The 26802-nt window shown below is 46.2% G+C and overlaps 2 protein-coding genes across 2 annotated transcripts in view; one reads left to right on the forward strand and one right to left on the reverse strand.

Moving 5' to 3' along the window:
* Window positions 1–3430: 3430 nt before the first annotated feature.
* On the reverse strand, window positions 3431–4880 carry LOC117047924 (lysosomal-associated transmembrane protein 4A-like). Its single transcript, XM_033151164.1, has one exon. The coding sequence runs from the start codon at window positions 4768–4770 to the stop codon at window positions 4081–4083; it is 690 nt and encodes a 229-aa protein (XP_033007055.1). The 5' UTR covers window positions 4771–4880; the 3' UTR covers window positions 3431–4080.
* A 10243-nt stretch (window positions 4881–15123) lies between these two features.
* COLGALT2 (collagen beta(1-O)galactosyltransferase 2) overlaps window positions 15124–26802 on the forward strand; it is a 59235-nt gene continuing 47556 nt past the window's right edge. The window contains exon 1 of the mRNA XM_033151165.1: window positions 15124–15290. The gene's annotated coding sequence lies outside the window, so the exon portion shown is untranslated. The remainder of the gene's footprint in view (window positions 15291–26802) is intronic.

Genomic DNA, 26802 nt, shown 5'->3' on the forward strand with positions numbered 1-26802 from the left:
ACAAACACTCCCCACGCTCCTCACAGGGCTAGAAAGGGGTTAGTTTCTCCTCCAGTTTGCTAGAGAAAAAAGCGTGTCACCAACATGAAAAATTTGGAAAGCTCTGCTCTAGATTATGATTGCTTTCTAGCAGGGAGTAGACTGGGTAGGTGGGCTTAGCTAGACAAGTACTGCAGGCCAATGCCATGCATGCTTCCTGGAAGCAGTGATTCCCAACAACCAAACACAAAATCTCTACAGACAAATTAAGAGTGAATGCTCATTAAACAGCAACCACTGTCTAGTTTCCCTACAAACGTATCAGGATGTATGTTCAATAAACAGGTTGATGGGAATCATCCATAATCACATCCTTACAGAACCATGAGTTCATTGGGGCTTGCAATGTGCATGGGATTGCAACCTCAGTGCAGGGAAAGTATATTATAATCCTTAGCCATTGAGTCCACAATGTCTCGGTCACTCTTGCAGTCCTATATGCCTACCTGTGGGAGTAAATTCTGTTGAAGTTACAGTTACAGGTGGGTAGCCGTGTTGGTCTGCCATAGTCGAAACAAAATAGAAAATTCTTTTCAGTAGCACCTTAGAGACCAACTGTGTTTGTTCTTGGTATGAGCTTTTGTGTGCATGCACACTTCTTCAGATACACTGAAACAGAAGTCACCAGATCCTTAAATATAGTGAGGGAGTGGGGAGGGGTATTACTCAGAAGGGTGGTGGGAATGGGTGATCAGCTGATAGGTGTGGAAAACCTGTTGACGACTCTTAATGGCTGCAATTAGTCTTGCAGGGAAAGGCAAGGGGTGAGATGGCTAAAGATAGCTTGGTCATGTATAATGAGATAAGAATCCAATGTCTTTGTTCAGACCAGGTCTCTCCATGGTTTTGAGTTTGGTAATGAGTTGCAATTCAGCAACTTCTCTTTCCAGTCTATTTCTGAAATTCCTTTGTATTAAGACAGCTACTTTGAGATCTTGTATAGAATGTCCTGGGAGACTTAAGTGTTCTCCTACTGGTTTCTCTGTCTTGTGATTCCTGATATCAGATTTATGTCCATTTATCCTTTGGCGTAGGGTTTGGCCTGTTTGTGCACTGTTGGCATTTGATGGCATACACAATGTTAGAAGGTGAGCAATTAAATACTCCTGAGATGGTATGTTTGATGTTGTTGGGGCCAGTAATGGTGTTGTCTGGGTTTATGTGGCAGCAAAGTTGGCATCTGGGTTTATTGCAGGCTCTGCTTGAATAAAATATTGGGGGGGGGGGAGGTAATCCCTGCCCTGCATAATCAATCACAAAACATGGCACATACACACCACTTGAATGGCAATGCCCATCAATGGGGGGCAGCCCCCTCAAATATTTTATGTGGGGCCCGAAGGGGCTTTGGCCCCTAGGAGTTGGCTCTTATGGTAATAATAAAAACAAGCTTTCTTCCATTGATTTTTTGGGACTGAAGAAACAGTCCCTGTTCACATGTACACTGGGATTTTTTATATTTCATTTTAATTAGACAAAAGGGGGGAAGGAGCAAACACATTTTAATCCTTTAGCACTGGAAAGGGTGATACACCTGAATCCTGAATCCTGTCCTGAATCCTGGTGTACCCAGAGGCGAGTCCTGATAGTGCACATGGTCCCAAGAGCAACACTAGAGCATTGTCATACAGTCCAGGCCCAATACAGAGAAGTCAATCTGTAAGGTCAGGATCACACCTCTGCAGAAGGTCCAGGGTTGGAACACCTGCGGTCAGTCCCAAAGTCACCATCCAGTGGAGTTCCCCAAAGCAGCCAAGTCATCGTCCATCAAGGAGAAATCTGAGTAGACCCAGAGTCTCTGGCTTGCTTTTCTTTTATCTTTCCAATCTGGATGGACATGTCTGGGTTTGCTCCAGCTGAGCAGCTATGCCTCTCCACTTGCAGAGGCATGTGATCCTCACCTGCCCTGAGCCTTATTACTGCTGTTGGACCTCAGTGGTACCTGATTTTTAAGTATCTGCTACACTACAAGCCTTTGTGCAAAAGCTGCTTTTTGGGAAGTGGACAACAATCATATGGCCCACCCAAAACTTAAGAGCAAGAGAAGATAAAGTGTCTTGAGCAGTTGCACTAGAAAACCTGTTTACTCAAAAGTAAGCCCTTCTGTGTTCAAGAGAACTTACTCCCATGTAACACAAGACTGGAAGCCATGAGGTGGCATGGTGCCAGTGCTGAAGATAAATAAATATGTCTGCTAGAAAGAGTTAATGGGCAAATGTCTTTTTATTACGCTTTGCTCTGAATTTGTTGCCTATCCTAGGTTTTTGGTTTAGGCACCCCTATATCTCACAACATTCCTTTTTATTTTATGTGTTTGCATGTTTGAACAAAGCCAACTGTATGCATTATGACTCTTCTTCTAGGCCCTCTACCTGCAACAATAGCTCTTGCTCAGGTCATCATGATCCATGAATTCACAGCAGCCTCACCTGTATTTCACTTGTTAAAAGTGGCAGCCCCACACAGTTCCTGCCAAACAGCATGTGAATCCACATGCAACTGCATGCGGTCCGCCACAGATCTAAACTGGATTTTATACTTGCCAGGTCTTAAAATATTTAGGCGCCAGGTAGAAACTTTCTTCTATAACCAGGTCTTTGGTGTTCAACTATATGTGACCTTTTAGAAGTGGGTGAGATGCTTTTAATGTACAGGTATTTCTCTTTTCTCTCTGCTTTATTGCATCTGTGTGTGGGGTTTGTTGCCTTTTTGTTTGGCTGTAAGTCACTTTGGGCTTCCCTGGGTAAGATAAAAGAACTGACAAATTTAGTAAATAATAAAATAATAATAAAACCAGCCATAATATCATGCAGCAAAACTTAAGTGCATTTAAAAGGTAGATACAAACAGAAAGGCAATTTCTGATCAACTCTATAGCATTAGAAAGAAGCAACATGAAGTGCAACGTATATTTTGGATCTCATTACCTTTTCTATATACGAGCCTGCTCACAACAACAACAGTTATTGTGCTTTTATCTCTTCTAGATACATCTGGAGTGAAGTCAGTAGGATCAACGGCATTAGAAATGACAGAAACTATTTCAGGATTCAGTGCTGCTCTCAACACAGTATTTTCCTTGCTATATGACCACATATGATGTGGTTTGTATCACATAGCGATACAGTCAAGAGTTTGTTTGTAAGCACCGAACTAACATCAGCAAATCCAAAAAGGGAATGGTCTGTAAAAACTGTCCAAAGTTGCATTGTCTTGGCATGGAACAGGGCATCATGAGCCATAGCAGAAAACAAACTATGGGCATGGACAATGGTGACTCTTTCACGTACAAATATATACCTGAGCAGAGGCAGGCTATGGAAGAGAGTTGTTGCAGTAGACTGGTTGTACATGACTTTTTATTTTTTATTTTTTTAACAAGATTTTATTAAACATCATTTATAAACAAAGATGGAGATGCACACAGATTGGAAGCATGCAACTGACACAAATGTAATTTCTTGCTGCACTTTTGCTGCATTCACAGCATATAGGAAAAACTTCAAATTAGTGCCAGCTTTAGGCTTCCTGAACATACTGTTTCAAGGCATTGAATAACAATAAAGAAAGCTAAGAGAAAGTGCAAGTAAATATACCACATCTGTCATATACCACATCTGAACTTCCCACTACAATATAAATGAAGAAAAACACAAGCTGTTATCTTGCCAACTGATCAGATTGTCCTTCAGAACTAATCCGTATCTGTAAAATACCTGATCATGTGAACACCTACGTCGGATCCTAATCCTTATTTATCAAATTAAATGAAAACGTAAATGCATATGAATGAAGTTATATACAAATATAGAGGTACTTGCAGAATTAAACCCTAAGGCATAACTGTGTAAGATGATTGAGATGATCAATGAGATTAAAAACTACTGGCGGGGGGTGATTTTCATATGGATTTTAGTAAGGTTATATCAAATGCCTCTCAACCATGTGGCTTTGCACCTAAAGCCCTGAATATTAAAGCAGTCTGGCAATATAAAAAAGTGAAGCTGGTACGGGTGTTCGACCACAAGTTTTCAGTTTTCTTCAGGCAGGTATGTAAGGAGGTGGAGGTTCCTTCTCCGGCATCTTTACTGCCATTTCATAGGTTGGCAGGACATACTGCGGAGGTGCTTCAAATGCAGGGTGCACTGCGATCTCAGGCGAGTTTCTGTTGCAAATGTATTTATAGCAATTCCACACACAGTTCATGAGGTAGACCTTCAAGATGATCACCAAGGCAAAAAACACCAGAACAGTGAACAGAAGACAGCTTGAATCAAGGGAAAGGAGGTCATCTTTGTACGGAAACTCTGGCAGCTGATCCAGGTAGTCCTTTATTCTTGGCAAGTATGTCCAGGAACTTCTAGCCACCAGACAGCTGAGAACAAAGTCAAAGAGCTGGTAACAGAAGAATGGAATCAGCCAGCCAACTCGATGAGCAATTGCTCCATACACCATCAGAGCACTTCTTGTGAACATGAGGAGCGAGACAGCAAAGAGAACACATGCATTTTCAGCCACCCTCTCAGAGGGATAGTAGCTACCAATGATTTCAGATTGGATATAATCCACTGTTGGCACAGTATTAGGGTGAGCAACTTCAACAGTCAGCAAAATGCCCATCAACAGATTCACTACCATGTGCCAAGTGCCCAGGATGATAGTGCCGGTGCGGACATGGCAGCAGCAGCAGCGGGTGCCGTAGAGCCGGTCGCGGGCCCGCTTGGACGTCATGGCGGTGTCGCTGATGGAGCCGGCCCGCTTCGTTCACCTCGGAACGGAACGCTGAAGGCGCTGAGGGGTCCCCTTAAAAGCGTCCCTACGCGTCCGGATAAACTAATCAGCAAGCGCGTTGCACATGACTCTTAATGGCAAATAATAGACTTTCAGTCCATTGGTGAGGTAACGAATGCCTTTACGGTCTTCATACGCATGAGTGACAATGATAACTTGGTGTCCTCTTTCAATTAGGCACTGTGACAATTGGTAGATGTGGCTTTCCACTCCTCCCATGTTTGGATAAAAAAAGTCCGACACCATGCAAATGCTATGAATTTTACTTGAACGTGATGGAGATTTATGACAGTTCACCATGGAAGAACACATGGAGGAGAGGAACTGCATGTGATTTCCTGCTCTTCGACAGGCCATAGTAGTTTAGCAATCAGTCCGAAAAGTAGACATTCAACATGAAGGAAAGGCTCCATCCACTACCTAAAAGAGCAAAGAAGAAAATACACATTACACATAAAAGGCTAAAAAAACAACCCCTCACCTCTTACAGAGGTCTTCATTGTACAGCACAATACTATGCATGCTTCTGTCAGAAACAAACCACATTCTGGTCAATAGCGTTTATTCCTGTCCCTAGTAAGTGTGTTCAGGATTGCAGTGTTAGAATAAAGCCATTATCATGCAATTTATCTGCGTCCCGCGCAGCGTTCAAAACTAACCAGTCGTCAGCTGCTTTGTGCAATTCAGGAGTGAGTGCCCCCCTTGCGACCAAGTTGAGATTTCCAGTCATGTGGTTTGCAACCGAAATCTCCTCTGGCTGGGTGGAAGAGCAGAGAGCAGCGTCACTAACTAAAGTGTTCCCTTTCCACTTACTCCTTTGGATGTGCTAAGGAAGAGGAAACCCTTTCATTGTTGTACAAAGCTCTTTCACAGTTAAATAGGTTGCTTTTATCTTGCCAGGGATGGGTGTTACTGTCGCATACATGCCTAAACTTAAGTCCCACTGTGCTTGCTCTCTGTACAACCTGTACCCTCCAAGTACCACAAAAAGGACCACATAAATTCTCTATGCAAAGGTGTGTGTTTTTTTTACAAATTCATGAAGAGAAAGGTTTTGGTAAGCTACCTGCTCTAATTGCGTAAAAGAGGTTTGGTTTTTATTTTGCTGGAATGAAACTGCATTCACATCTCTTCTAGACTGCTTTGCCACTTAGAATCATAAAATGCGGGTGCCGTAGAGCCGGTCGCGGGCCCGCTTGGACGTCATGGCGGTGTTGCTGATGGAGCCGGCCCGCTTCGTCCTGAAGGCGCTGAGGGGTCCCCGTAAAAGCTGTTGTCGCACACTTATTAGTCTGCCAGAAAGAGAAAATCACATTACAGGGTGCTGCAGGTGAAACCCCCTTGGAGAGAAGCGCTTAAGGATTTTCTCTCCTGAAAATACCCCTCCTGGCTCCTCTTTTCCCCTGCCAGCTTACGGTGAGACTCACCGTATTCGGACCAATGTTCTGGCGTGTGGTTGGGGGGGAAGCGGATGATGTGGATGGGGGGCGGATGGGGCAGCCTGGGGGAGGGAGGGAGGGGGGGAGGGGGCATTGGGCAGGGACGTTTGAGGGAGGGAGGGGACAGGCTGGGGGAGGGAGGGAGGGGGAGAGGGGGCATTGGGCAGGGACGTTTGAGGGAGGGAGGGGGCCGGCTGGGGGAGGGAGGGAGGGGGGGAGGGGGCATTGGGCAGGGACGTTTGAGGGAGGGAGGGGGGAGGCTGGGGGAGGGAGGGAGGGGGGGGAGGGGGCATTGGGCAGGGACGTTTGAGGGAGGGAGGGGGCCGGCTGGGGGAGGGAGGGAGGGGGGGAGGGGGCATTGGGCAGGGACGTTTGAGGGAGGGAGGGGGCCGGCTGGGGGAGTGAGTGAGGGGGGGAGGGGGCATTGGGCAGGGACGTTTGAGGGAGGGAGGGGGCCGGCTGGGGGAGTGAGTGAGGGGGGGAGGGGGCATTGGGCAGGGACATTTGAGGGAAGGAGGGGGCCGGCTGGGGGAGGGAGGGAGGGGGGAGGGGGCATTGGGCAGGGACATTTGAGGGAGGGAGGAAGCAGGCTGGGGGAGGGAGTGAGGGGGGGAGGGGGCATTGGGCAGGGACGTTTGAGGGAGGGAGGGGGCCGGCTGGGGGAGGGAGTGAGGGGGGGAGGGGGCATTGGGCAGGGACGTTTGAGGGAGGGGGGGCAGGCTGGGGGAGGGAGGGAGGGGGGAGGGGGCATTGGGCAGACACGTTTGAGGGAGGGGGGGCAGGCTGGGGGAGGGAGGGAGGGGGGAGGGGGCATTGGGCAGGGACGTTTGAGGGAGGGAGGGGGCCGGCTGGGGGAGGGAGTGAGGGGGGGAGGGGGCATTGGGCAGGGACGTTTGAGGGAGGGAGGGGGCAGGCTGGGGGAGGGAGGGAGGGAGGGGGGGAGGGGGCATTGGGCGGAACCGTTTAAGGGGGGGAGAGGGCATTGGGCGGGCACGTTTGAGGGAGCGAGGGGGCGGATTCAGGGAGGTTATCAGGGGCAAGGGGGCATTTGGTGGGAAAGTTTCAGGGAGGGAGGGGGCACATTGGGGGAGGGGTAGAATTTCAGGGGGGTAGGGGGCAAATTCAGGGGTAATTTCGGGGGGGTAGGGGGCAAATTCAGGGGTGATTTTGGGGGGGTAGGGGGCAAATTCGGGGGTGATTTTGGGGGGGTAGGGGGCAAATTCGGGGGTGGGCCGAAGGGAGAGGGAGCAGAAGGGTTGGAGAATAGTGGAGGGGGACTCTGGGGGGGACTCTGGGGGGAGGGGGACATCCTGAGGATTGGGGGGGCTGGGGGGGAGGGGGACATCCTTAGGATTGGGGGGGCTGGGGGGGAGGGGGACATCCTGAGGATTGGGGGGGCTGGGGGGGAGAGGGATATCTTCAGGGAGGGGGGTGGGGGCGAGAGAGACATCGTCATGGAGAGTCTGCAAATGAAAAGTAATAAAAATTATTATTATTATTATTATTATTATTATTATTATTATTATTATTATTATTATTATTATTATTATTAAAAAATCTCCAGGGAAAATAGGGACATCCTAGACCAGTGGTGGCGAACCTTTTAGAGACCGAGTGCCCAAACTGTAAACCAAACCCCACTTATTTATCACAAAGTGCCCAAACTTGTTGAGCTTTTTTGGGGGGGGGGTCGCACAAAAATGGCTTTGCTTTGGGGGGGCGCCCCAAAGCTGCTGAGCTTTTTTGGGGGGGAGAGAACAGAAATAAATGACAAATAATACCTTCGCTGGAATTAACATGCAGCGCCGACATCATCGTCTGCCAAAGCGCCAAAAAAAACCACACACAGCACAATAAGGGTTAAAAAAAGAACGCTGTTATGCCCAATCAGAAACAACTACTGACGCAGCGAATTGAAAAACAGATCAATCGCCGAACACAATTTCCAGCGACTAGCAAAAAAAAAAAAAAAAGTTGAAGGTTTCAACAGCGGACACAAGCCTGGGGGAAAAACAACAACAACAGCACGGATGGGCCGATGGTGCGCGTGCCAGCAGTGAGGGCTCTGCGTGCCAAATCTGGCATGCGTGCCATAGGTTCGCCACCACTGTCCTAGACCTTGTGGGGGGCCGGACTATATTTTGAAAGAAAACATGAACAAATTCCTATGCCCCACAAACAACCCAGAGATGCATTTTAAATAAAAGGACACATTCGACTCATGTAAAAACACGCTGATTCCCGGATAGCGCGCGGGCCACATTTAGAAGGCGACTGGGCCACATCTGGCCCCTTTGTCTTAGTTTGGGGACCCCTGTCCTAGGGAAAATGCTAATTCTGGGGTGATGCGTTTATAATGCCTACTATGGGCGTACCCAGGGGGGGCAGAAGGGGGCAGCTGCCCCCCCTAGAAGCCAGCTGCCCCCCCAGAAGCAAAAATGATCGGCGCCGGGCGAGAGGAGCCTCAGCCTGGGCTGCCCGGAGCGGAGAAGGAGGGAAGGCAGTGGAGAAGCAGGAGGCTGCTGTCCCCGCCGCCCGAGTTCCTCCCTTTGCCCCCCCTTGCCCAAGGCAGCGCCTGTCGTGCGTGCACAGCTGCGGGCTGCGACGGTTCTGTTTACTGTGCTGCCACCGCTGCGTCAGGCTTCGCTCTTCCCTCTCGCGCCTGCCTCAGCCTCCCTCCCTCCCCACCTGGCCGTCTCTCTTTCTCTCTCTCTCTCTCTCTCTCTCTCTCTCTCTCTCTCTCTCTCTCTCTCTCTCTCGCCGTTGCCCCTCCATCGGGTGCCTGCGTGCCTTCGCCCCTTCCCCTTCTTGCCCTTTTTCTCTCCCCTCGCTCCTCATATTCCCTTCCTTTTGCGCTGCCGGTCTCCTTCAGCCTCCTCCTGATTCTCGTTCGCTTTCTGTCCCTTTCCCTTCCTCCTTTCCTGCTCCTCTTTGCGTCCTTTCCATTTCTTCCACCCCAGCCCCAGATATATTTCCTTCAGCCTTCTCCACTCCACCCATCATACTTTACCTCCTTTCTTGCGCCATTGCCATTTTCCTCACTCAACTTTTCTTTTCTCCCCTCCCCTCATTCCTTTGTCGCTTTCTTGCCTTTTATTGTCTTCAGCCTGTCATCTGCTGCCCCTTCATTCCCTTTTCCCATCTCCTTGGCCCCCAGGCAGAGACCCAGAGAGGGGACCCAGTCAATGACACTTCCCTTGGCTACTGCTTTCTGAAAGCAGTAAGGAAGCTTTCTTTGGTGAAATCTGGGGTGGTGGTGACAATCAATGGGGCTTGTGCATTTCATGGAATTGTAGAGTTGGTCCAAGTACCCCCCTTTTATCCAGCATGGGGCTCAAGCCCACAAGCCTGAGATTGAAAGTCTCCTACTCTACCAGCTGAGCTGTTCCCCTGAGGGCTAGTGCAGGACATTTTGCTGCCTGAGGCCAAGGATGAGAGTTCACCCTTCCCATCCTATGCATTTAGTAATTTGTTAGGTGTCTATCTCATCTTTCCCTCCCCATACATTTTCCTTTCCCCCATTATCTGTGCAACAGGCCTATAGAAGAGGTTAGGCCATGGGTAGGCAAACTAAGGCCCAGGGGCTGGATCTGGCCCAATCGCCTTTAAATCTGGCCCACGGACGGTCCGGGAATCAGCGTGTTTTTACATGAGTAGAATGTGTCCTTTTATTTAAAATGCATCTCTATGTTATTTGGGGGGGGGTCTGCCTGTTGTTTTTACATGAGTAGAATGTGTGTTTTTATTTAAAATGCATCTCTGGGTTATTTGTGGGGCATAGGAATTAGTTGATTTTTTTATTTTCAAATTATAGTCTGGCCCCCCACAAGGTCTGAGGGACAGTTTGCTGCTGAAAAGGTTTGCTGACCCCTGGGTTAGGCTAAGAGACTGGGTCTATGAGTGGCTTTGAACACTGCTCATCTTGATCCTCTAACCACTAGACCACACTACAGAGGCCCACCAGACTGGCAGATGAAACTTCACTGCTAACAAAACAGAGTCCATCGCTGCAACAGGTTGGCCTAGTGGGCACAGGGCAGGCTGCATGGCACTCACAGCTCTGTGGAGCAAGCAGGGAAGGAGGATCAATGCTTATTTCACAGTTGAGTATGGCAATGCTCTCTGTGCCAAATAAATAAGCTTTTACTCATTCATCCTTTTCCTTCTAAAGACCTTTTTATCTCCCCAGGCTTTATTAACCTCTGCCTAACCCCCTGCACATAGATCGTTTTCAATACTGCCTATTACAGTTTTTAAAGGAATTTGTATTAGTTCTTATAAACTGTCTTGGGAATTTTGAATGTAAGGGCAGGTGCATAAATATTTTAAATACAGTGGTACCTCTACTTACGGACGCAATCCATTCCGGGGTGCTGTTTGCACCCCGAAAAGTCTGTAAGTAGAGCGCTGCTTCTGTGCGTGCACATGACGCAATGGAGTGCTCCTGTGCATGCACGAAGTATGCAGAACGATGGGGGGTGCCAGAAGGTGATCTCGCCTAGGGCGCAAAAACCCCCAGCTTCCATCAGCCCCAGCCAGTGTGGCCTGTGATTAGGGATGATGGGAGCTGGAGTCCAACAACATATGGGGGATGCAGCTCTGCATGGCTGAGAGCAGGAAGAGGGCTGGGCTGAGCTGGCTCAGCGCCATTTGCAGCAGCCGCCCATTCCCGAGCCTGCTGCCAGCTGTTTCAGGTAATCTGTGCGTTTTTCCTTTATTTTTTTAATAATGGATGTGGATGGGGTCTGGATTGAAACGAAAGTTTTGAACAAGTTTTCTTCAAACCCAAGAAAAATGATATTAGTATAAGACAGGAGTGGCCAACAGGTCGATTGCGAGGAAGTTCCTGGTAGATCGCGGGTAGATCTTGGGTTCCTTAGTGAACAGCAGCCTAAAAGGGGAATAAAGCTCTCCCCCTGTAAAAAGCTCTCCAACTCTTATCTTTCTCCCACTCCCAAAATCTCGACAACAATGGGCAATTACTGGGAGAGCTCTTGCCGAAACGGACACTCTGTGTGTGTGTGAGTGAGTGAGTGTGTGTGTTGCGCAGGATGGCAAGGCAAAGAGTTCTTACCTGTGTAAGCGGATCCTGTCCCTTTGGAGCCACGAAGCCAGCTGCCTCCCCTTCCTCTGCATGCGTGCCAGGTGGCTGGCTGGCACCTCCCAAGCGTCCACGGCCGGAGAGCGATCCCTGCAGAAGTGCAGAGGCTTAGGATGCAAGTGTGAAGCTTCTTTCCCAAGCCTCCCTCCCTCCCTCCGCCACCCCACTCCCCAGCCTTCCCTCTGTGAAAGTACGGTAGCATTTATTACTACTCAGGAGGAGGAGGCGGCGGCAGCAGCAGCAAGATGAACATTTGGGGAAGATGTGAATTACTGGTAGGTAGGTTTGACTTTAAATGGAAATTGAATCAGATTCCTCCCTCATTCCTACCTCATATGAAAGCCCCCAGAGCTCTCTGTAATGAACAAAAAAGAAGAAAGTCCCACTTCTTTTGCCTTTATTAAAGTAATTGCGTAGGTCCAAACCATACTGAGCTAAGGGACTCGATGTGGGAAGCTCACATATTTATTGTCTGCCCCCCCCCCCTTACTAGGGGATAAAGTCTCTCCTCATTTGTTAATGACAGTGATGGTGGTTCTTAATGGCACTGTTGACTGCTGTTCACTTTACATTGTTGAAATATTATTCTGATATACTGGTAGTTTATTAAATAGTTTAGTTAGTACAACATTTGATTCAGAATGTTTTTTTCCCTTGTTTTCCTCCTCTGAAAACTAGTTGCATCTTACGGCCAGGTGCACCTTATGGAGCGAAAAATATGGTATGTGGCCGAAATTGATTCTGTTATTCTGGAGTTAGAAAAAAGATTTGGCGACTTCAAAAAAAATGAATTAATTGTAGAGTACATGTCATTTCCATTCATTTCTGATTTGGACATTTAAAAAATTGTAGTCATTATCAGTACAAATTACTCATTGTGCAAAACATATCTTGAAAATGAGATATTAACTCTGAAAAATGACATTTTTCTGAGGGCCCGTGCAGAAGAATCATCATTTTGGAGTTTGTGCAGCGTACAGATTTGTGAGTGCTTTTATGCAACTCTCTCCAAAGAAATCTCTAAAAGTTTCTGTTGTCCCCCCGTAAGAAAAGTATTGGGGCAGCCCCCCAAAAAAGGTCACCCTCAACAACTTTGAGCCAAACTCCTAAAACCGGGGCATTCCTCATCCCAATAAAGAACAACAACTTTGAGCTGAACCCCCAAAAAACAGGGGTAGATCACTGCCAGATTTTAATTCTGAAAGTAGATCACAGTCTCTTGGGAGTTGGCCACCCCTGGTATAAGACATTTAACTAGAATAAAAATTAATTTTTTCAAGCAAATCATTGTAATAACTACCGTAATAAAGCACTGCTATAATTATATATAATTTTCTTAAAATTTTGGTTTCATTCACTTGTGCTGAAATGTCACAACCTGAATGACCATGGCTTGCCCCCACCCCCCAGTTTTGATCCTGGGTACGCCCCTGTGCCTACCTCCATATTGGCAGAGTCCGCTCAACTGCCTCAACATTCTTTTTTTCTGAAGCATCGCATCGGAATTCTCTGGCGTCTCCAGGGACACTGGAACCCAGGCCCTGTGACACAAATGGCTGCAAATCCCAGGCAGCCAAACGGGGATCCTCCAATTTGTGGGTCAAAGTGAACCTCTCCAGCGGTCTGCTTAACTTTGGCCCACAAGGCCATTTTTCCACCTGGTCCGTGGGAGATGATGAATTGGGCAGGAGTTTGGGATCCATCTTCAGTTAGCTGCATAGACTCAGTATTTCTCCAACTCCACTGATTCCCTCATAGATTTGGGGACAGCACTCCACTGGTTTCTCTTCCTCGGCCTTCCTTGGTTCATTAGTTGAAATGTCAGTTTGCTCAGAGCCCCCACCCACCCACCCCGATGCCAAAGGATGGAGGGGTGGGGGTGGGGGGCTATCTCAGCAAGACAACCACCCCAGTTCCAAGGCTTTCTGGGCATCCTGGTGGAACCAAAGCCTTTTGCCCTCCACGCCTGGCAACCCCCCAGAATGGCTCCTTTGTGCCCTCACTGCTAGCAGGGCAGCCAGAGCAGGAGGCCTCTACCTTCAGAGAGGGTCTCCATAGCAGGTGTCCCACTTTGCAGGTCAACGCCCCTCTCCTGATAGGCTGCAACCAGGTGCTACCTATTCTTCCGACTGTAAATTGTTCTCACTTATTTCAAGCTTGCATTTTTATATTGTTGTAACCCACCAGCTACAAACCCACCTAACAGTTAGCTTGTTCAACCCACATTTTACCAGCTTAGAATATCATGGGGGACTTTGTCAAAAGCAAAATAAAAAATAATTTAAAAATTCCTTCCTTCAGCTCTCTATATTGGACAACCAGGCCAAACCGTAGCTACGCCAAAGGATATATGGACATAAATCTGATATCAGGAATCACAAGACAGAGAAACCAGTAGGAGAACACTTCAATCTCCCAGGACATTCTATACAAGATCTCAAAGTAGCTGTCTTAATACAAAGCAATTTCGGAAAGAGAAGTTGCTGAATTGCAACTCATTACCAAACTCAAAACCATGGAGAAACCTGGTCTGAACAAAGACATTGGATTCTTATCTCATTATACATGACCAAGCTATCTTTAGCCATCTCACCCCTTGCTTTTTCCTTTAGGACTCATTGCAGTCCTTAACAGTCATCCACAGGTTTTCCACACCCACCAGCCAATCACCCCTTCCCACCACCCTTCTGAGTAATACCCCTCCCCACTCTCTCACTATATTTAAGGATCTGGTGACCTCTGTTTCAGTGAATCTGAAGAAGTGTGCATGCACACGAAAGCACATACCAAGAACAAACACAGTTGGTCTCTAAGGTGCTACTGAAAAGAATTTTCTATTTTGTTTCTGTTGAAGTTAGTAAGACTTCCTTGCAAGTACACATGCATAAAGAGGATTGTGCTACAAGGGGCAGAATTCTGGATCACAACTTCTGACCCCTGTGTCATTTTTTAAATTCTTCCCCCAGGTAAAAAGCTCCCTACTTGTAGTGCACTAGCTCATCAGTGAAAGGACAGTGTGGTGACCTCTTTTCTCCGACATGCATGGAGCTCTTAGTCGTCGTGAGAATCTCAAAAGAAAACAGCCACTGAGCCACCGGTCGCGTGAAATGGTAGCCTACAGAATTCCACCACCAAATTGCGTTCACGTGTCCACTAGCATTCATTCGAAGTGTGCGCGGTGCAATCCGAGCCCAGTAGAACATCTGAAATGCTTGTACGAACCTATCCCTTCTTAGCATTACTTATGATTACTAAGACACTTAGTTTTGCAAATGTGCTTCTTCAAAAGCTCTCTGGTCGTTTGGGAGGTCGCCGGTAGAGGAGGGAATATCCAAAGAGAGGAGGAGCACGCGATTCTTGTTTCTACTTGCTCCACGAGCTGAAAGGTTTGCCGCCGCCGCCGCCCAGGCAGCACCTTTTGCAGAGAAGGCACAGCCCCCTCCTCCTCCTCCTCCTCTTGGAGCAAATCCAAAAAGGAGAAGCGCGTATGCGCGGCGGGCGGGCGGGCAGCGGCAGCCCGGTCTCCTCTCCTCTCCTCTCCTCTCCTTTCCAGCCTGTTCTCCAGGTACGCGCACTGCCAGAAGAGACTCTCCTCTGCCCCCGCCCGAAGAGCAGCCGGACTTGCTTGGGGTCCGTCCCCCCCCCCCCCGAAACATGGCTGCTGCTGCCACCCTCGACCTCTCTCGCAGCCCTTCCCGGATCCTGCTGCTGCTGCTTCTGCCCCTCTCCTTAGTCTTCCAGGGGCTTCCAGGGGGCAGCTGCACGCGGGAGCCGCTCAGTCCGGATCCCCTGCCGGAATCCGCCTTGCAGAAGCCCACCGTCTTCCTCGCCGTCCTCGCCAGGAACGCTGCCCACTCCCTGCCCCATTTCCTCGGCTGCGTGGAGAGGCTGCGGTACCCCAAGAACAGGATCGCCCTATGGTAAGTTGGCTAAAGGCGCCGCCGGAGAGGACTCACTGGGGGGAGACCGAAGTGACCTCATCCCCGGCCACGGAGAGCAGCCTTGCAAACGCCGGAGGTTGGCGGAGAGAGAGAAAAGTTTCCGGGTAGTTGCATCAAGGTGGTGCATGGAGGAAAACGTACCGGTGGGCGGCGGCCTATGGGTTGGGGGGAGTTTGCAGGCAAGGTTGCCAACTGATCAAGCGGGCAAAGTTCTACCAGGTCTGCTCCTGTGCCATTAGCTGAAGATGGGTCTGCAGAAACCCACAGATGAAAATTTTCGCCCTGTGATGGAAGCAATATTTTTTATCACCTGTTGGTGCCTGCATAGGATGCTGCTGTTAAAGATGGAAGGTGGAAGGAGGTGAGATGCAAGAGGCACAACCAAGCGGGCGGGGAGGAAAATCTAAAGTTGCAGTTTGTAATCCTCTGTATTTGAGAGCAACTCCACTGAACTCACTGGGACTTGCGTCTGAGTAAATTTGCACAGGTTCACTGGCATATACGAGGAGTGTAACAGAACGTGCATGATTATAAAATTGGGACTTAATCTTGCCGTCTGCAGCAGTGACTGCATACAGGAAGCACAAGACAGATGAGGGGAATCCTTGTGGCTCAGAAGCCCATTTAGATTCGTCATGGCTGCATAGATTCAAGATCTGCAGCAAAAGGAAGGGGGAAGGCGGACGTCAGCGCTCAGCAAGGCTTCTGGAATTGGGTTTGGCAAGCTGTTGCTACTAAGCAGCTTTCAATTGAATGAGATGGAAAAATTATAACCCCTTTTTTGCACGCTCTAACTGCAGTACCTGGTTGTCCCCCAGCAATTTATTAATAACTAGGCTTTTGCAGCTGTTGCTTTTGCATAGGGAGAGATTTCTTGGAAGCCGTTAGTTTGTGTGTGTTTTCTGTCCCTGCCAAGAGGGAGCTGTGTCTATTTGCGAGTGCCACTTCATCATTCAGTTATGTCTGTCACAGAAACCCCACTGAACATCACCTTGGCTTGTTCTCTTGGGTTTCCGTGGGAGACTGAAATCACAGCAGCAGTTCCCCCCTCTCCTCGCCCCCAGTTGGAATACAGTAGCTGTACGACTGTCTCCAGAAGCATTAAGCGCAAGCAAGAGGCAACTAGATCTCTAAGCCATGTGTTTGGGAGGGCAGGGCACATGCGGTAGAAGGAAGGATTGGCCCTTGGCTAACTCTAAGGAGTTGGGGGTAGGCAGTGAAGGAGGAGTGGCAGAGTTTCCAAACAAAAGCTACAGTGGCTGTCACTCTTCGAAATAACTTAGTGGGGTTTATTGCAGGGGGTTATTGTTCACACCTGTGCTTTAAATTGTTTCCCAAATTAAAAAAAACAAACACATGTTCCAGTATGATTCCCCCCTCCCACTGTGTATGGTTGCAGACTGGCAACTTGCCAAAAGCCAGACCATAATATCCAACTACATCATAAGTGGTGGAGTGATTTAAGTTGTGCATCTCGTAATCCCTGTCTCATGGCAAGTTTGTTACAAAGTGCTAAATAGCCTCAAAAGGTAGACGTGGTTCCAAAGGACCTTCTTTCTTTCAATAGTCTCAATCCATTGCACAGGTGGGCAGGAGGGGGTTGGGATCTACTGGTGGGTATCTGGGTGATTTTCAGGAAATAACCAACTCCCAGTTGTTAAACAAGAGAAAATCCTAACCCCCTTCCGCCTGCAACTAGGCTGCTGAAATGAGGAGGGCTTTGGGGACTAGGAGAGGGAAGCAGGAATGGGATTTTTGTGTGAAATGCATGTACGTGATCTCAGTTCTAAGAACAGGTTCCTGGGCTGTCCGGACCCTTGAAGATGTCTGGTTCTACCCTGTGTACACACTATGCCTTCAAAGCACATTTGTAACACTTTATTTCCCTCAAAGAATTCTGGCCACTGTGTTTTGTTAAGGGTTGCTGGGAACTGTAAAACTATGATCCCCAGAATTATCTGAGGGTGAGAAAGCGTTGAGAATGTGTTTTAAAGGCACAGTGTATTAAAAAAAAAACCTAGTAAGTGTATGTCTGCCGGCCTCCCTTTCTAAGCCACTGTTTTTCACATGGTTTCAGCTAGTAGTGGGTCTTGAGGTTCTAGGGAAAAAATAAAGTAGATTTCACAAGCCTGAAGTCTTCACACCCCAGATGTCTTGTACTGATTTGTTGGTGAAAATGCCAAGGTGGGGACACCCAAAAGGAAGTGAAGTGTCTTCCAGGAGAAAAAGGGATAAAAGGAACATTATGCCGCAATGGGAGGATAGGATACAGATTATCATCTTTTAGCATATTCCAGAGTGAGTAAGCGTGAAAGAGGCATTTATCTTTTCATATGGTTAAGTGTTGTAGAAGAAAGGCTTGCCATGTGGTTGTAGGTTCCCTGTACCAGTGGCACCACATGGGAAATGGGCCTTTTAATATTTTTATTGGGTGAATTAATTAAAGCAGTGAAAGTTTCTACATCAGGATGTCATTTAAATGAAAAAATTAAAACAATAGCTCTCAGGCTGTGGATGAAGCTATAAAGGAGGGTTCACATGATGGACTGTAAGAAGCAACCCAAGTAGAACTGCATCCCCTGCAATCCATGGGAGTAAACGTGACGGCCATATCTGTGAGGGCAGCAGACAGGGTTTTCTGAGCTCAGCATGTGATTTTAATTTAGGCTTCTTCTTCATGCTGCAGTCCTTTGTATGGGGCTGAGAGCAGCGTTCATTAGCAAACAGGTTCACCAGCCTATGTGTTCGTAGGTGAGTCACCATGAAAAATCCTACACTAGAAACCAGCAATGTGCAGTAATATTGAGAGCATTATAATACTTGGGTTTGATGCCTTTTTGGTGCACAGTCCTTTGCGTAGTTTAATGAAGATTTTTATGTTACTTGGTGTTATAGATCTTCCTTTACCACTACAGTCTCTCTGTTCTGGGACAACCAAAGATGCTGTGTCTTTATTTTCTGAACAGAACCAGCACTAGCCACCCCCCAAATTTGTTCACAATGTGACTTTTCTAATGCCATTGCACGACCATCGTGAAACTGTCTTCAGTTTGTACTGAATTTTTTTTGGATTCCCTAGAGAGTGATATAGATAACATGGAATAAATATATTACAAATGTTGTTGAAAGTGTGGTATGGATTTATCCTTACATTTTGCTTCACACAAAAGGAGTCTCAAAGGGATTTTAAATGGATAGCAATGTCCAATAAAAATGCAATTAAAACTAAACAAATTTGGGCATCAGGACAGCCTCTAGACAGGTGAGGAAGCATTCTCTTAAAAAGAAACCTGGACATGCTCAAGTCTATTCGGCCCCCATTGTTAGAATCCTTGTAAAAGTGGCAACCCTGTTTGATTGCTGCTGCACCAAGAAGTTCATTGGAGCACCTATAACACAGAGGAAGAGCACCTGTTTTGCATGCAAATGGCAAGTGTAATGAGGTGTATGATGGCAGCACATTATTAATTAGGAACTTGGAAATGTTCCCTTGGAGATGAATGTGAAGTATGCAAGGTCACAACAGTAAAATATAAACAGAAAGAGCATTCATGTGCTTAGTTGTTCTTTTTCTAAAAGTAGGACTGTCTTAAGAAGGAAAGATGCTCATTAATGATAGTGAGCTTTGAAGTTGGAGAGAGCAAAGCCTTTTCTTGTACCATTGGTCCTCAAAAGAAATTTGCATTGATGTATTTTCTAAAAATGCGAGCAGAATATTTCTTTCCCCATTACCTGCAGTTTTAGGAGTATGGAGGCTGCTTTTAAAGGTTCTGTGGCTTTAAAAAAATCACCAGGATGACTTACTGTATATACCCGATTATAAGCCGACCCAAATATAAACCGAGGCACCTAATTTTCCTACAAAAACCTGGGAAAGCTTATTGACTCAAGTATAAGCCGGTTCACCTTTGCCGCTGTGGAGGAGGAGGAGGAACAAGCAGCCCGAAAGCAGCCCTTTGGGCTGCTCCTTCCTCTTCCTCCTTTGCCAAGTTTGCATTTATGCAAGCAGTTCAGGAATGGAACGAGCTGCCTGGGGAGAGTAAAGAACCGCTGTTCTTGTACGCTTCTTAAGGAATGGTTGACTGGGGAGAGCGGGTGGCGGCACAAACAAAGAGAAAGGGCTTCTTTCTCGCCGTCCCCACCGCCCGCCTCACTCGAGTATAAGCCGAGGGCAGCTTTTTCGGCTTATACTCAAGTATATAGGTATTTAAATTACCCACTGTCAACATCTTATAGACCATTAATATGCCCACGAGAGTACTGTATCCTGAACACTTGGATGAAGTACAGCTATAGCATTAGAACCATAAAGACAATGTTGACAGAAGTCCAGGTGGTATGTAATTCCATCTTATGACGAGGTGTTCTTAATAGAACTATAAAAAAGAATAAGATAAATATATTATTAAACCATTCACATGTTTTACTGAATTATAGTTTTGGTGGAGTGAGTTCAAACAGCATCACTATTTATTTTCCCTTTACGCCTGAGAAAGCAGCATGGCAGAACGGGTAGCAGGCGCAGATGTCCCTATCACTGCCTACTGTATGTCAGTGCTATGTCCTATTGCACCTTTTACTGTTGGCCTTGCACTCTGAGAAGACCACAGGAACCCCAGGAGAGAAGAAGAGGTGGCGGCTTTGTAGGAAACAGCTGGCTTCCCGCTAGTCTCTACTGTTGTAGGAGAGATTGGGTTGAGAGATACGTCTTTGCTTCTCCGAAGGTTGAACAACTCTTTGCTTGTGGAGAGAAAAGACGGACATTGGAATGGATAATGGGTAGTAGCTGCAGTGCACAATTCCTGTGGCTAGGTGCAGAGAAGACGAATAAAAAAGAACATATCCACACTGGCCTTTTGTAGCTTTAGTTTTGTTTTCTCAAGTAACTCTCCAACTGCAGAACTTGTTTTCAATTACTTTGCAATTTTGGTACAGTGGTACCTCAGTTTTTGAACGTAATCTGTTCTGGAAGACCATTCGAGTTCCGAAACGTTCGAAAACTGAAATTCAATAGCTGACAGCTAGGCTTCAGGGTTTTGCACTCAGCGGAAGCTGCGTTTCCTGTTTGACTTCCAAGGCATGTTCGGAAACCGAAGCATTTACTTCCAGGTTTACGGCATTCGAGTTCTGAAACTCTCATCAACAGAGACGTTCAAAAACCGCGGTACCTCTGTATCACTTGTTTTACCAGTCTCAGTGAAGTGTTAGCATTATCTGTTACAGGTAGGTAGCCGTGTTGGTCTGCCATAGTCGAAACAAAATAAAAAAAAATCTTTCCAGTAGCACCTTAGAGACCAACTGAGTTTGTTCTTGGTATAATAACATACCAAGAACAAACTCAGTTGGTCTCTAAGGTGCTGCTGGAAAGCATTATCTGTACCAGTCTTCCTTGATAGTTTTCAGGAGCTAATGGGATTTCCCCAAATTAATTGTACACAGTTCTGCAGTGGAGTATAGCCCAGACCAAACCCAGGAGAGTCCATGGAGAAGACCATGGTTGTGCCATAGGGCATGGGAAGCCTAAAGTCAATTGTCTAGTATTTTGAGAGGGTTGAGCTGCAATTTCCGTCCTTTGCAGTGATGCTTTTTTAAAAAAATAATGTTTGCATTTGCTGTAATTTCCTCTCTTTGAGTCAGTGAATATCGATGATGTTCCTTATTCAGGGGTCAGTTAAAGGCTAAATGTGGTTGTTTTGCATAACTAAATATGTATGGCTTTTTAGTGACCCTCTTTCCTCAAGGCACATATGGACGTTCTTCCTGTTGTTTTATCAGGTGGCAGGCAGCCTTCTCAATATCCTGCAATATGTCACAAACTGAATTCTGTGAAATTCCAATTCTGTGGAATTCCAATTGTAATACAGTGCAATAAAGTTGAATATATGAAGAAGCAATAATAATACAATTGAAGACCACACAGAATCTAGCACAGCACATTACCGTTGCTACAGCAATATTAAGTTTTCCACCAGGACCCTCAATAATTTTCACATTGCTCTAGATGATATTGCTTCACGTGGTGAAATTGGCAGTGCATAAGCATGGTCACCAGTGGCCCACCCCTTCTTGTGGCTTGCACATGGGGCAGTGGGTGGCTGCCTGCCTCTGTGTTGGGCTTTTGCAGAAGGTAGAAACACCACTTTTCCGATGCTGTTATCTCCTGCAGAATCACAGAGGAGGAGAAGGAAAAGAAAAACCATCTACAGAGAAATGGGGGTGGTTTTCTCTCCTGATAGTTAGGCTGAATTCTACAATCAAGTCCACTGGTGCAGAATTTAAAAATAAAATGGCATTTGCACCTAGCCCTAATTAGGATTTGGTTCCCCTCCCCACAAAGTATAGGAAGGGTCTAGTCATCTCATTCATGCACCCCCAAAAAGAAAAATGATATATTTTGTATGTATGATGATAACCCAGACACTATCTTTTTTCCTGTCTGGCTAAACTTAGGCGCTAAAGGAATGTTTTTGGCTCCCTCATCCTCTTTTGGTATCTCAGCAAGCAAAAGTTGCACATGGCAGCAATCTGTTCTTAATTTAATGCATAGTGGCCAAATAATAGCTTGCAACACCAAAAACGTAGAAGCCGCTGCTGCACGGACAGATGATGACCACTTGAGCAGAGGATCCAAGGTCCTGCTGACTCTGCTTGCCCAGAAAGCAGGCAGGGAGGCAGGTAGAAAACAGGTGTATTGTGTAGTATTGTTGATTTGGGGTAAAATGACACGTTTGGAAGGGTAGATGCTTGGGAACCTGCACATCCCTTGCACCGCTGCTTTTAACCCTTCTTTCTCCCCCACCAGCCACATACCTGGATGTGCATTTGAAAGAGAAAGCGTCTGAGGAAGAGGGTTGTATGTAGGGAGAATGGTTAAGCAGGATCTCTGCCAAACATGTTGCTTTTGCCTCAGTTTCAGAGAGAGAGAAGCAGTGTCCATAAATGGCAGTACAGTACAGTATTTGAATGGTTAATTGTTAAGATTTTAGACTGGGTGTTAATATTCTTCCAAAAGTCAATATTGGTTGGCCTCTCTCTGCAGTTTCCCCTTTAGAATGACTATTGCAGGGTATGGCAGCAGGAGTTATTTGGATTTGTCTAATCTCCTAAGTAAGTCTGTCGTTACATTTATGAACACTTTTATAATGGGCTGTGTGAGCCCTGAGCAATAAATTCTTTCAGACAGCTTTTTTATTTCGATTTTTTTTTATATAAACAGTATCCGGTTACTGGAACAACCTGGCAAAGGTCATTTTCTGTAGCTCACACGAGGGTAATAATTGCCCTAATATGTTTTGTTGAACATTTTTTTCCTGGAACCGGAGACCATCAAATTACTCATCTGAAAGTACAAAATCTGGTTCAGAAATGGTCTGACTACATGAAAATCTTAGCTGTATTGAGCACTTTACATTCACTTGCCATATATTTTTCTTAATAAAGTCCAGGCTAATCTGGAGATTATACTGATGAGAATGGAAGATGTACTGTATGTTTGGTGATTCCTTTTTGGCATCCATGTGTCTGGTTGTTGTGCTCATAAAACAGAATCATCTTCCCAGTGAGCTGGTATTTCAGGCCAATGAAGTCATAGCTGTCTGCTTGGTAGTCTCCAGCTTGGAATCATTCATGCAAAATAAATTTATTGCCAGAATTTCTCTTCACATACCTGCATTTGACGGAGGGCTTCTTGGACAGGTCAAGAGAGGTTTTGTTTGGTCAGTGGCATTTTCTTGTAATGGGAATCTTCCTAAGACAGATCTGTCCTTAACTGCAAGCAGGAGAGCATACATGAGGCCCATTTCACAATCCATGTAGCACCAGGGCCATGACACTCTTAAATCTGGCTCAGTTCTAGAAGTTTGGGAAAAGTTGGGAACATTTGAGGTTGGTAGTTGCTAGATTATAAGGAAGTGGTGTTTACCAGACAGCCAGCAGACCTTGCTGGAACTCAGTGCAGGCAACCAGTCGCAAGACACCACTGCCACCACCTTGGGGAAGACTTTGGCATTCTTTCAAAAACATTTCATTATAACCAGAAAAGTCAGAAACTACACCTGAGAATGTCAAACATTTGACAGGAGTCTAAATTCTGTATTGGATTCACTATTGGTGAAACTAGCTAGCTAGATATTTTTATTAGAAGATGTTTGGTTCCAAATCTTAGATAAAAGAAACCACCCTAAAGGAAGTCTTGGCCATAACATGAGCTTCATTTCCTCTAAGCTTTGTGATTTTGATTCATACATGATGAACCTGTCAAGAGAACGGAATGCTGGTTCAGCCATTCATCTTTGGCTTGCCTCCATGCTTTAGAAAGTTGCTCACCTTTTAAAACTTAAAAAGGTACTATTAATTTATTTGTTCATTTGTTCACTTTTTAATGCACTCTGCCTCCCCAAGTGTAAAACTGCTCTGAGAATTGAGAAGGGGGAGGTTTCTTAGTGACACCACAATCGGAGCTACCCACAGCTGGCATCTCCTTGCACGTTTGGCCATGGAGAGGGAAAACAGGTGTGGGTTGAATGCAGTGTGGTTGCTTCCATATGTCAGCCTTTGCTGAAATGATGCTCTCCAGATGTTTTGGACTACAACTGCCATGAGCCACAGCTAGCATGGCTAATGATCAGGGATAATGGTGCCAGATTAGTGAATGCTGCCATTTGTCATGTTGAGAAAGCATTGCAGGAGGCCAGCCATTTTGGGTAAAAGAAGGGAAATGTTTAAAAGAGTCAAGGGAATTGTGCGTTCTCTGGCCACTCTCCAAGACTGCATTCGAATTCAAAATGAAGTTATTCTCTTTTCCACCCTGTAACTGCCAACAGAAGTAACTGTTTACCAGTCACCGACTGAGAGAATGAGCCAAACAGGTTGCCACAGACATGTCTCATGCCTGCGGGTTGAAACTCTTGAGGCAGACAAAAATAAAACTGACAAAATGCACCATCCTGCATACTACATAACTGTAAACTCATTCTCCAAGGCAGGCCTTTTCGTATCCAAAGTAGTACCATGAATGCACAAGAGGGAGTTCTTAGGTTTGCAGAAGTACACAAAGATATATGGGGGGGGGACCCTAAAAGTCAAGGGGGTTCAGAAGCAGCCCAAAGTGGGCATTCCTTTCATAACTGAGAGAAACAAAGATATTCAGTGATAGTTTTTGGCTAACAACACTCATGCTGTGGTTAACAAATTGCACGCCAGCTCTTTATAATTTGGTCACTTAGATCAGGGGTCAGCAACCTTTTTCAGCCGTGGGCCAGTCCACCGTCCCTCAGGCCATGTGGTGGGCCGGACTATATTCTGGAAAAAAAATATGAACGAATTCCTATGCCCCACAAATAACCCAGAGATGCATTTTAAATAAAAGGAGACATTCTACTGATGATTCTACTACTTGATTCCTGGACCATCCGTGGGCCGGATTGAGAAGGCGATTGGGCCGCATCCAGCACCCGGGCCTTAGGTTGCCTACCCCTGACTTAGATAGTTTAAAAAAATTGTCCTAGGAGCTAGTCGCATATTGATTATTTTAAGGATATTGCTTTTGTTGACTTCAGTTGGTGCCGAATTATTTTGAAACCATAGTCAAGGGGTAGTGAATTCAATCAGACTGGCAAGCTGTATCTTTATCTCCTCCAGTCCCCAAGGGCCACGTTTGACAGATGGGTGGGGCTACTGACCTTTGACTCACCTGATGTCATGATGGCCTCAGGTGACCCATTTCCGCTCACACAGTTTGAAATTAAACACTTCAGGCAGAGGCACAGTGTTTTGCACACCCTGGTGAACAGCTTTGCAGGGGTTTTGCAAACTTCCATTTGGGCCAAACATTTCTTTACCTGCCCTATGCATACGGTGTCATTTATGATGTCAGGTGTAGAGCAACTGGGTGGCTTGAGCAGGATGGCTTTTGGGCCCAGATAGGAAGTCCTGGCAGGTTTCATTAGTCTCACTATAGCTAGAAGAAAGCTTACAAACAGGGGTATGAGTTAGCTGTCATTTAATTTGCCATAAAGGTTGGTGCAGATGTGAGTGGTTGTTTTGCATCTGAAGAAGTGTGCATGCACACGAAAGCTCATACCAAGAACAAACTCAGTTGGTCTCTAAGGTGCTACTGGAAAGAATTTCCTATTTTGTTTTGTGGCTGTAATGGTAGTTATCCCCACTGAGAGAGGAAATACCCAAACAAATGGGGAAGAGAGGTGCCGGGCAGTATGTGTGCTCCTGATGCCCAACCCATGATATGGCTGTGAGACATGATATCCATACTTGGTCAGTTTCTAGTCCAAATTCACCCACTGAGTGGATGAGTAGAAATTTGAACCAAAGTGTCTCCTATCCAAATCTGGCACTGTGTCCACTAAATTCTTGGCTCTTGTGACACTAATGCAGAAGTGCCACAGTATCCCTTGTGTTCACAACCCTTGAGACTGAGAACTCAGACACTCTAGGACACGCAGTGTTGCACTCTTGCTAAGTGCTTGTTAAGACTGACTTCATAAAATCTTTCTTACAAGTCTGCCTTCAGGCCATGCTCATTGTTCCCCAAAATTTATGAACTTCATTGCATGCTGCTGGATCTGTAAAAACATGTCAGGAGCAAACTGTAGTACCCTGCCCCGGTGTGTGTTTTTGTGTGTGTGTGTGTGTGTGTGCGCGCGTGTTTTTAAAGTGCCTAAGGTGGAAATTTTCTTTGATGGGATGCTTGCTGGTTAGAATTCACCAAACCAGGCTGATATCTGGAGTTGGGTGGGCTTGAGAGAGAGCGCGCAAAGCATGGCTAACCTTACCTTCTCTAAAAAAATCTTACTTGTCTCTCCCACACACCCATTTTCTGTGTTGATTTTTTTTTCAGTTGTTGATCAGTGAAAGTATAAAAAAGTCCTGCCAGGGTTGCAAACTTTAATCGTTGACTGAAAATGGATCTTGCATATTAAAGCTGACCCCACCGCTAGTCAGGGCAGGCAGCAGGTGGTTGAAGGCTGTTCTGTGTTATCTATATCATGTAGCTTTTTCTAAACCCTTTCTGCCACTCTTTCTTCTGCCATGTTTCCTCTCCTTTCTTTCAGAATATATGAACTCTTATCTGTGATCTTGTAGATTTGCACGGTCCCAGTGAGTATAGTTTGGCTTATCGTATCAGGCGAACCAGGCCAATCCTGCTACTTGGCTAGTATTGAACTTCAGACCCCACTTCAAAAATAACAACATTTTTATATTATTGTTATTTCTAAAGAGGCCAGTTTAGTTCACAAGGTGCAGACTTAGAGATGTTATCGGAAATCTGTAATGGCCCTAATTTTTATTCCCTGTGTTCCCTGGAACCTTTTACCATGCAGTTTTCCCATCAGCTCAAACCTCCTAGGCTAAAAACGTATTAAATCGTTAGCCTGTCTAAGATGATGTGTCATCACAAAGTAGCTATTGCGGTGTAAAAGCTCAGCTATCAGAAAATAAATATGCCCCCACAAAAATAGAAGTAACTAAGCCT

Source organism: Lacerta agilis, chromosome 6 (genome assembly GCF_009819535.1).
Source record: "Lacerta agilis isolate rLacAgi1 chromosome 6, rLacAgi1.pri, whole genome shotgun sequence".
Taxonomy (NCBI): domain Eukaryota; kingdom Metazoa; phylum Chordata; class Lepidosauria; order Squamata; family Lacertidae; genus Lacerta; species Lacerta agilis.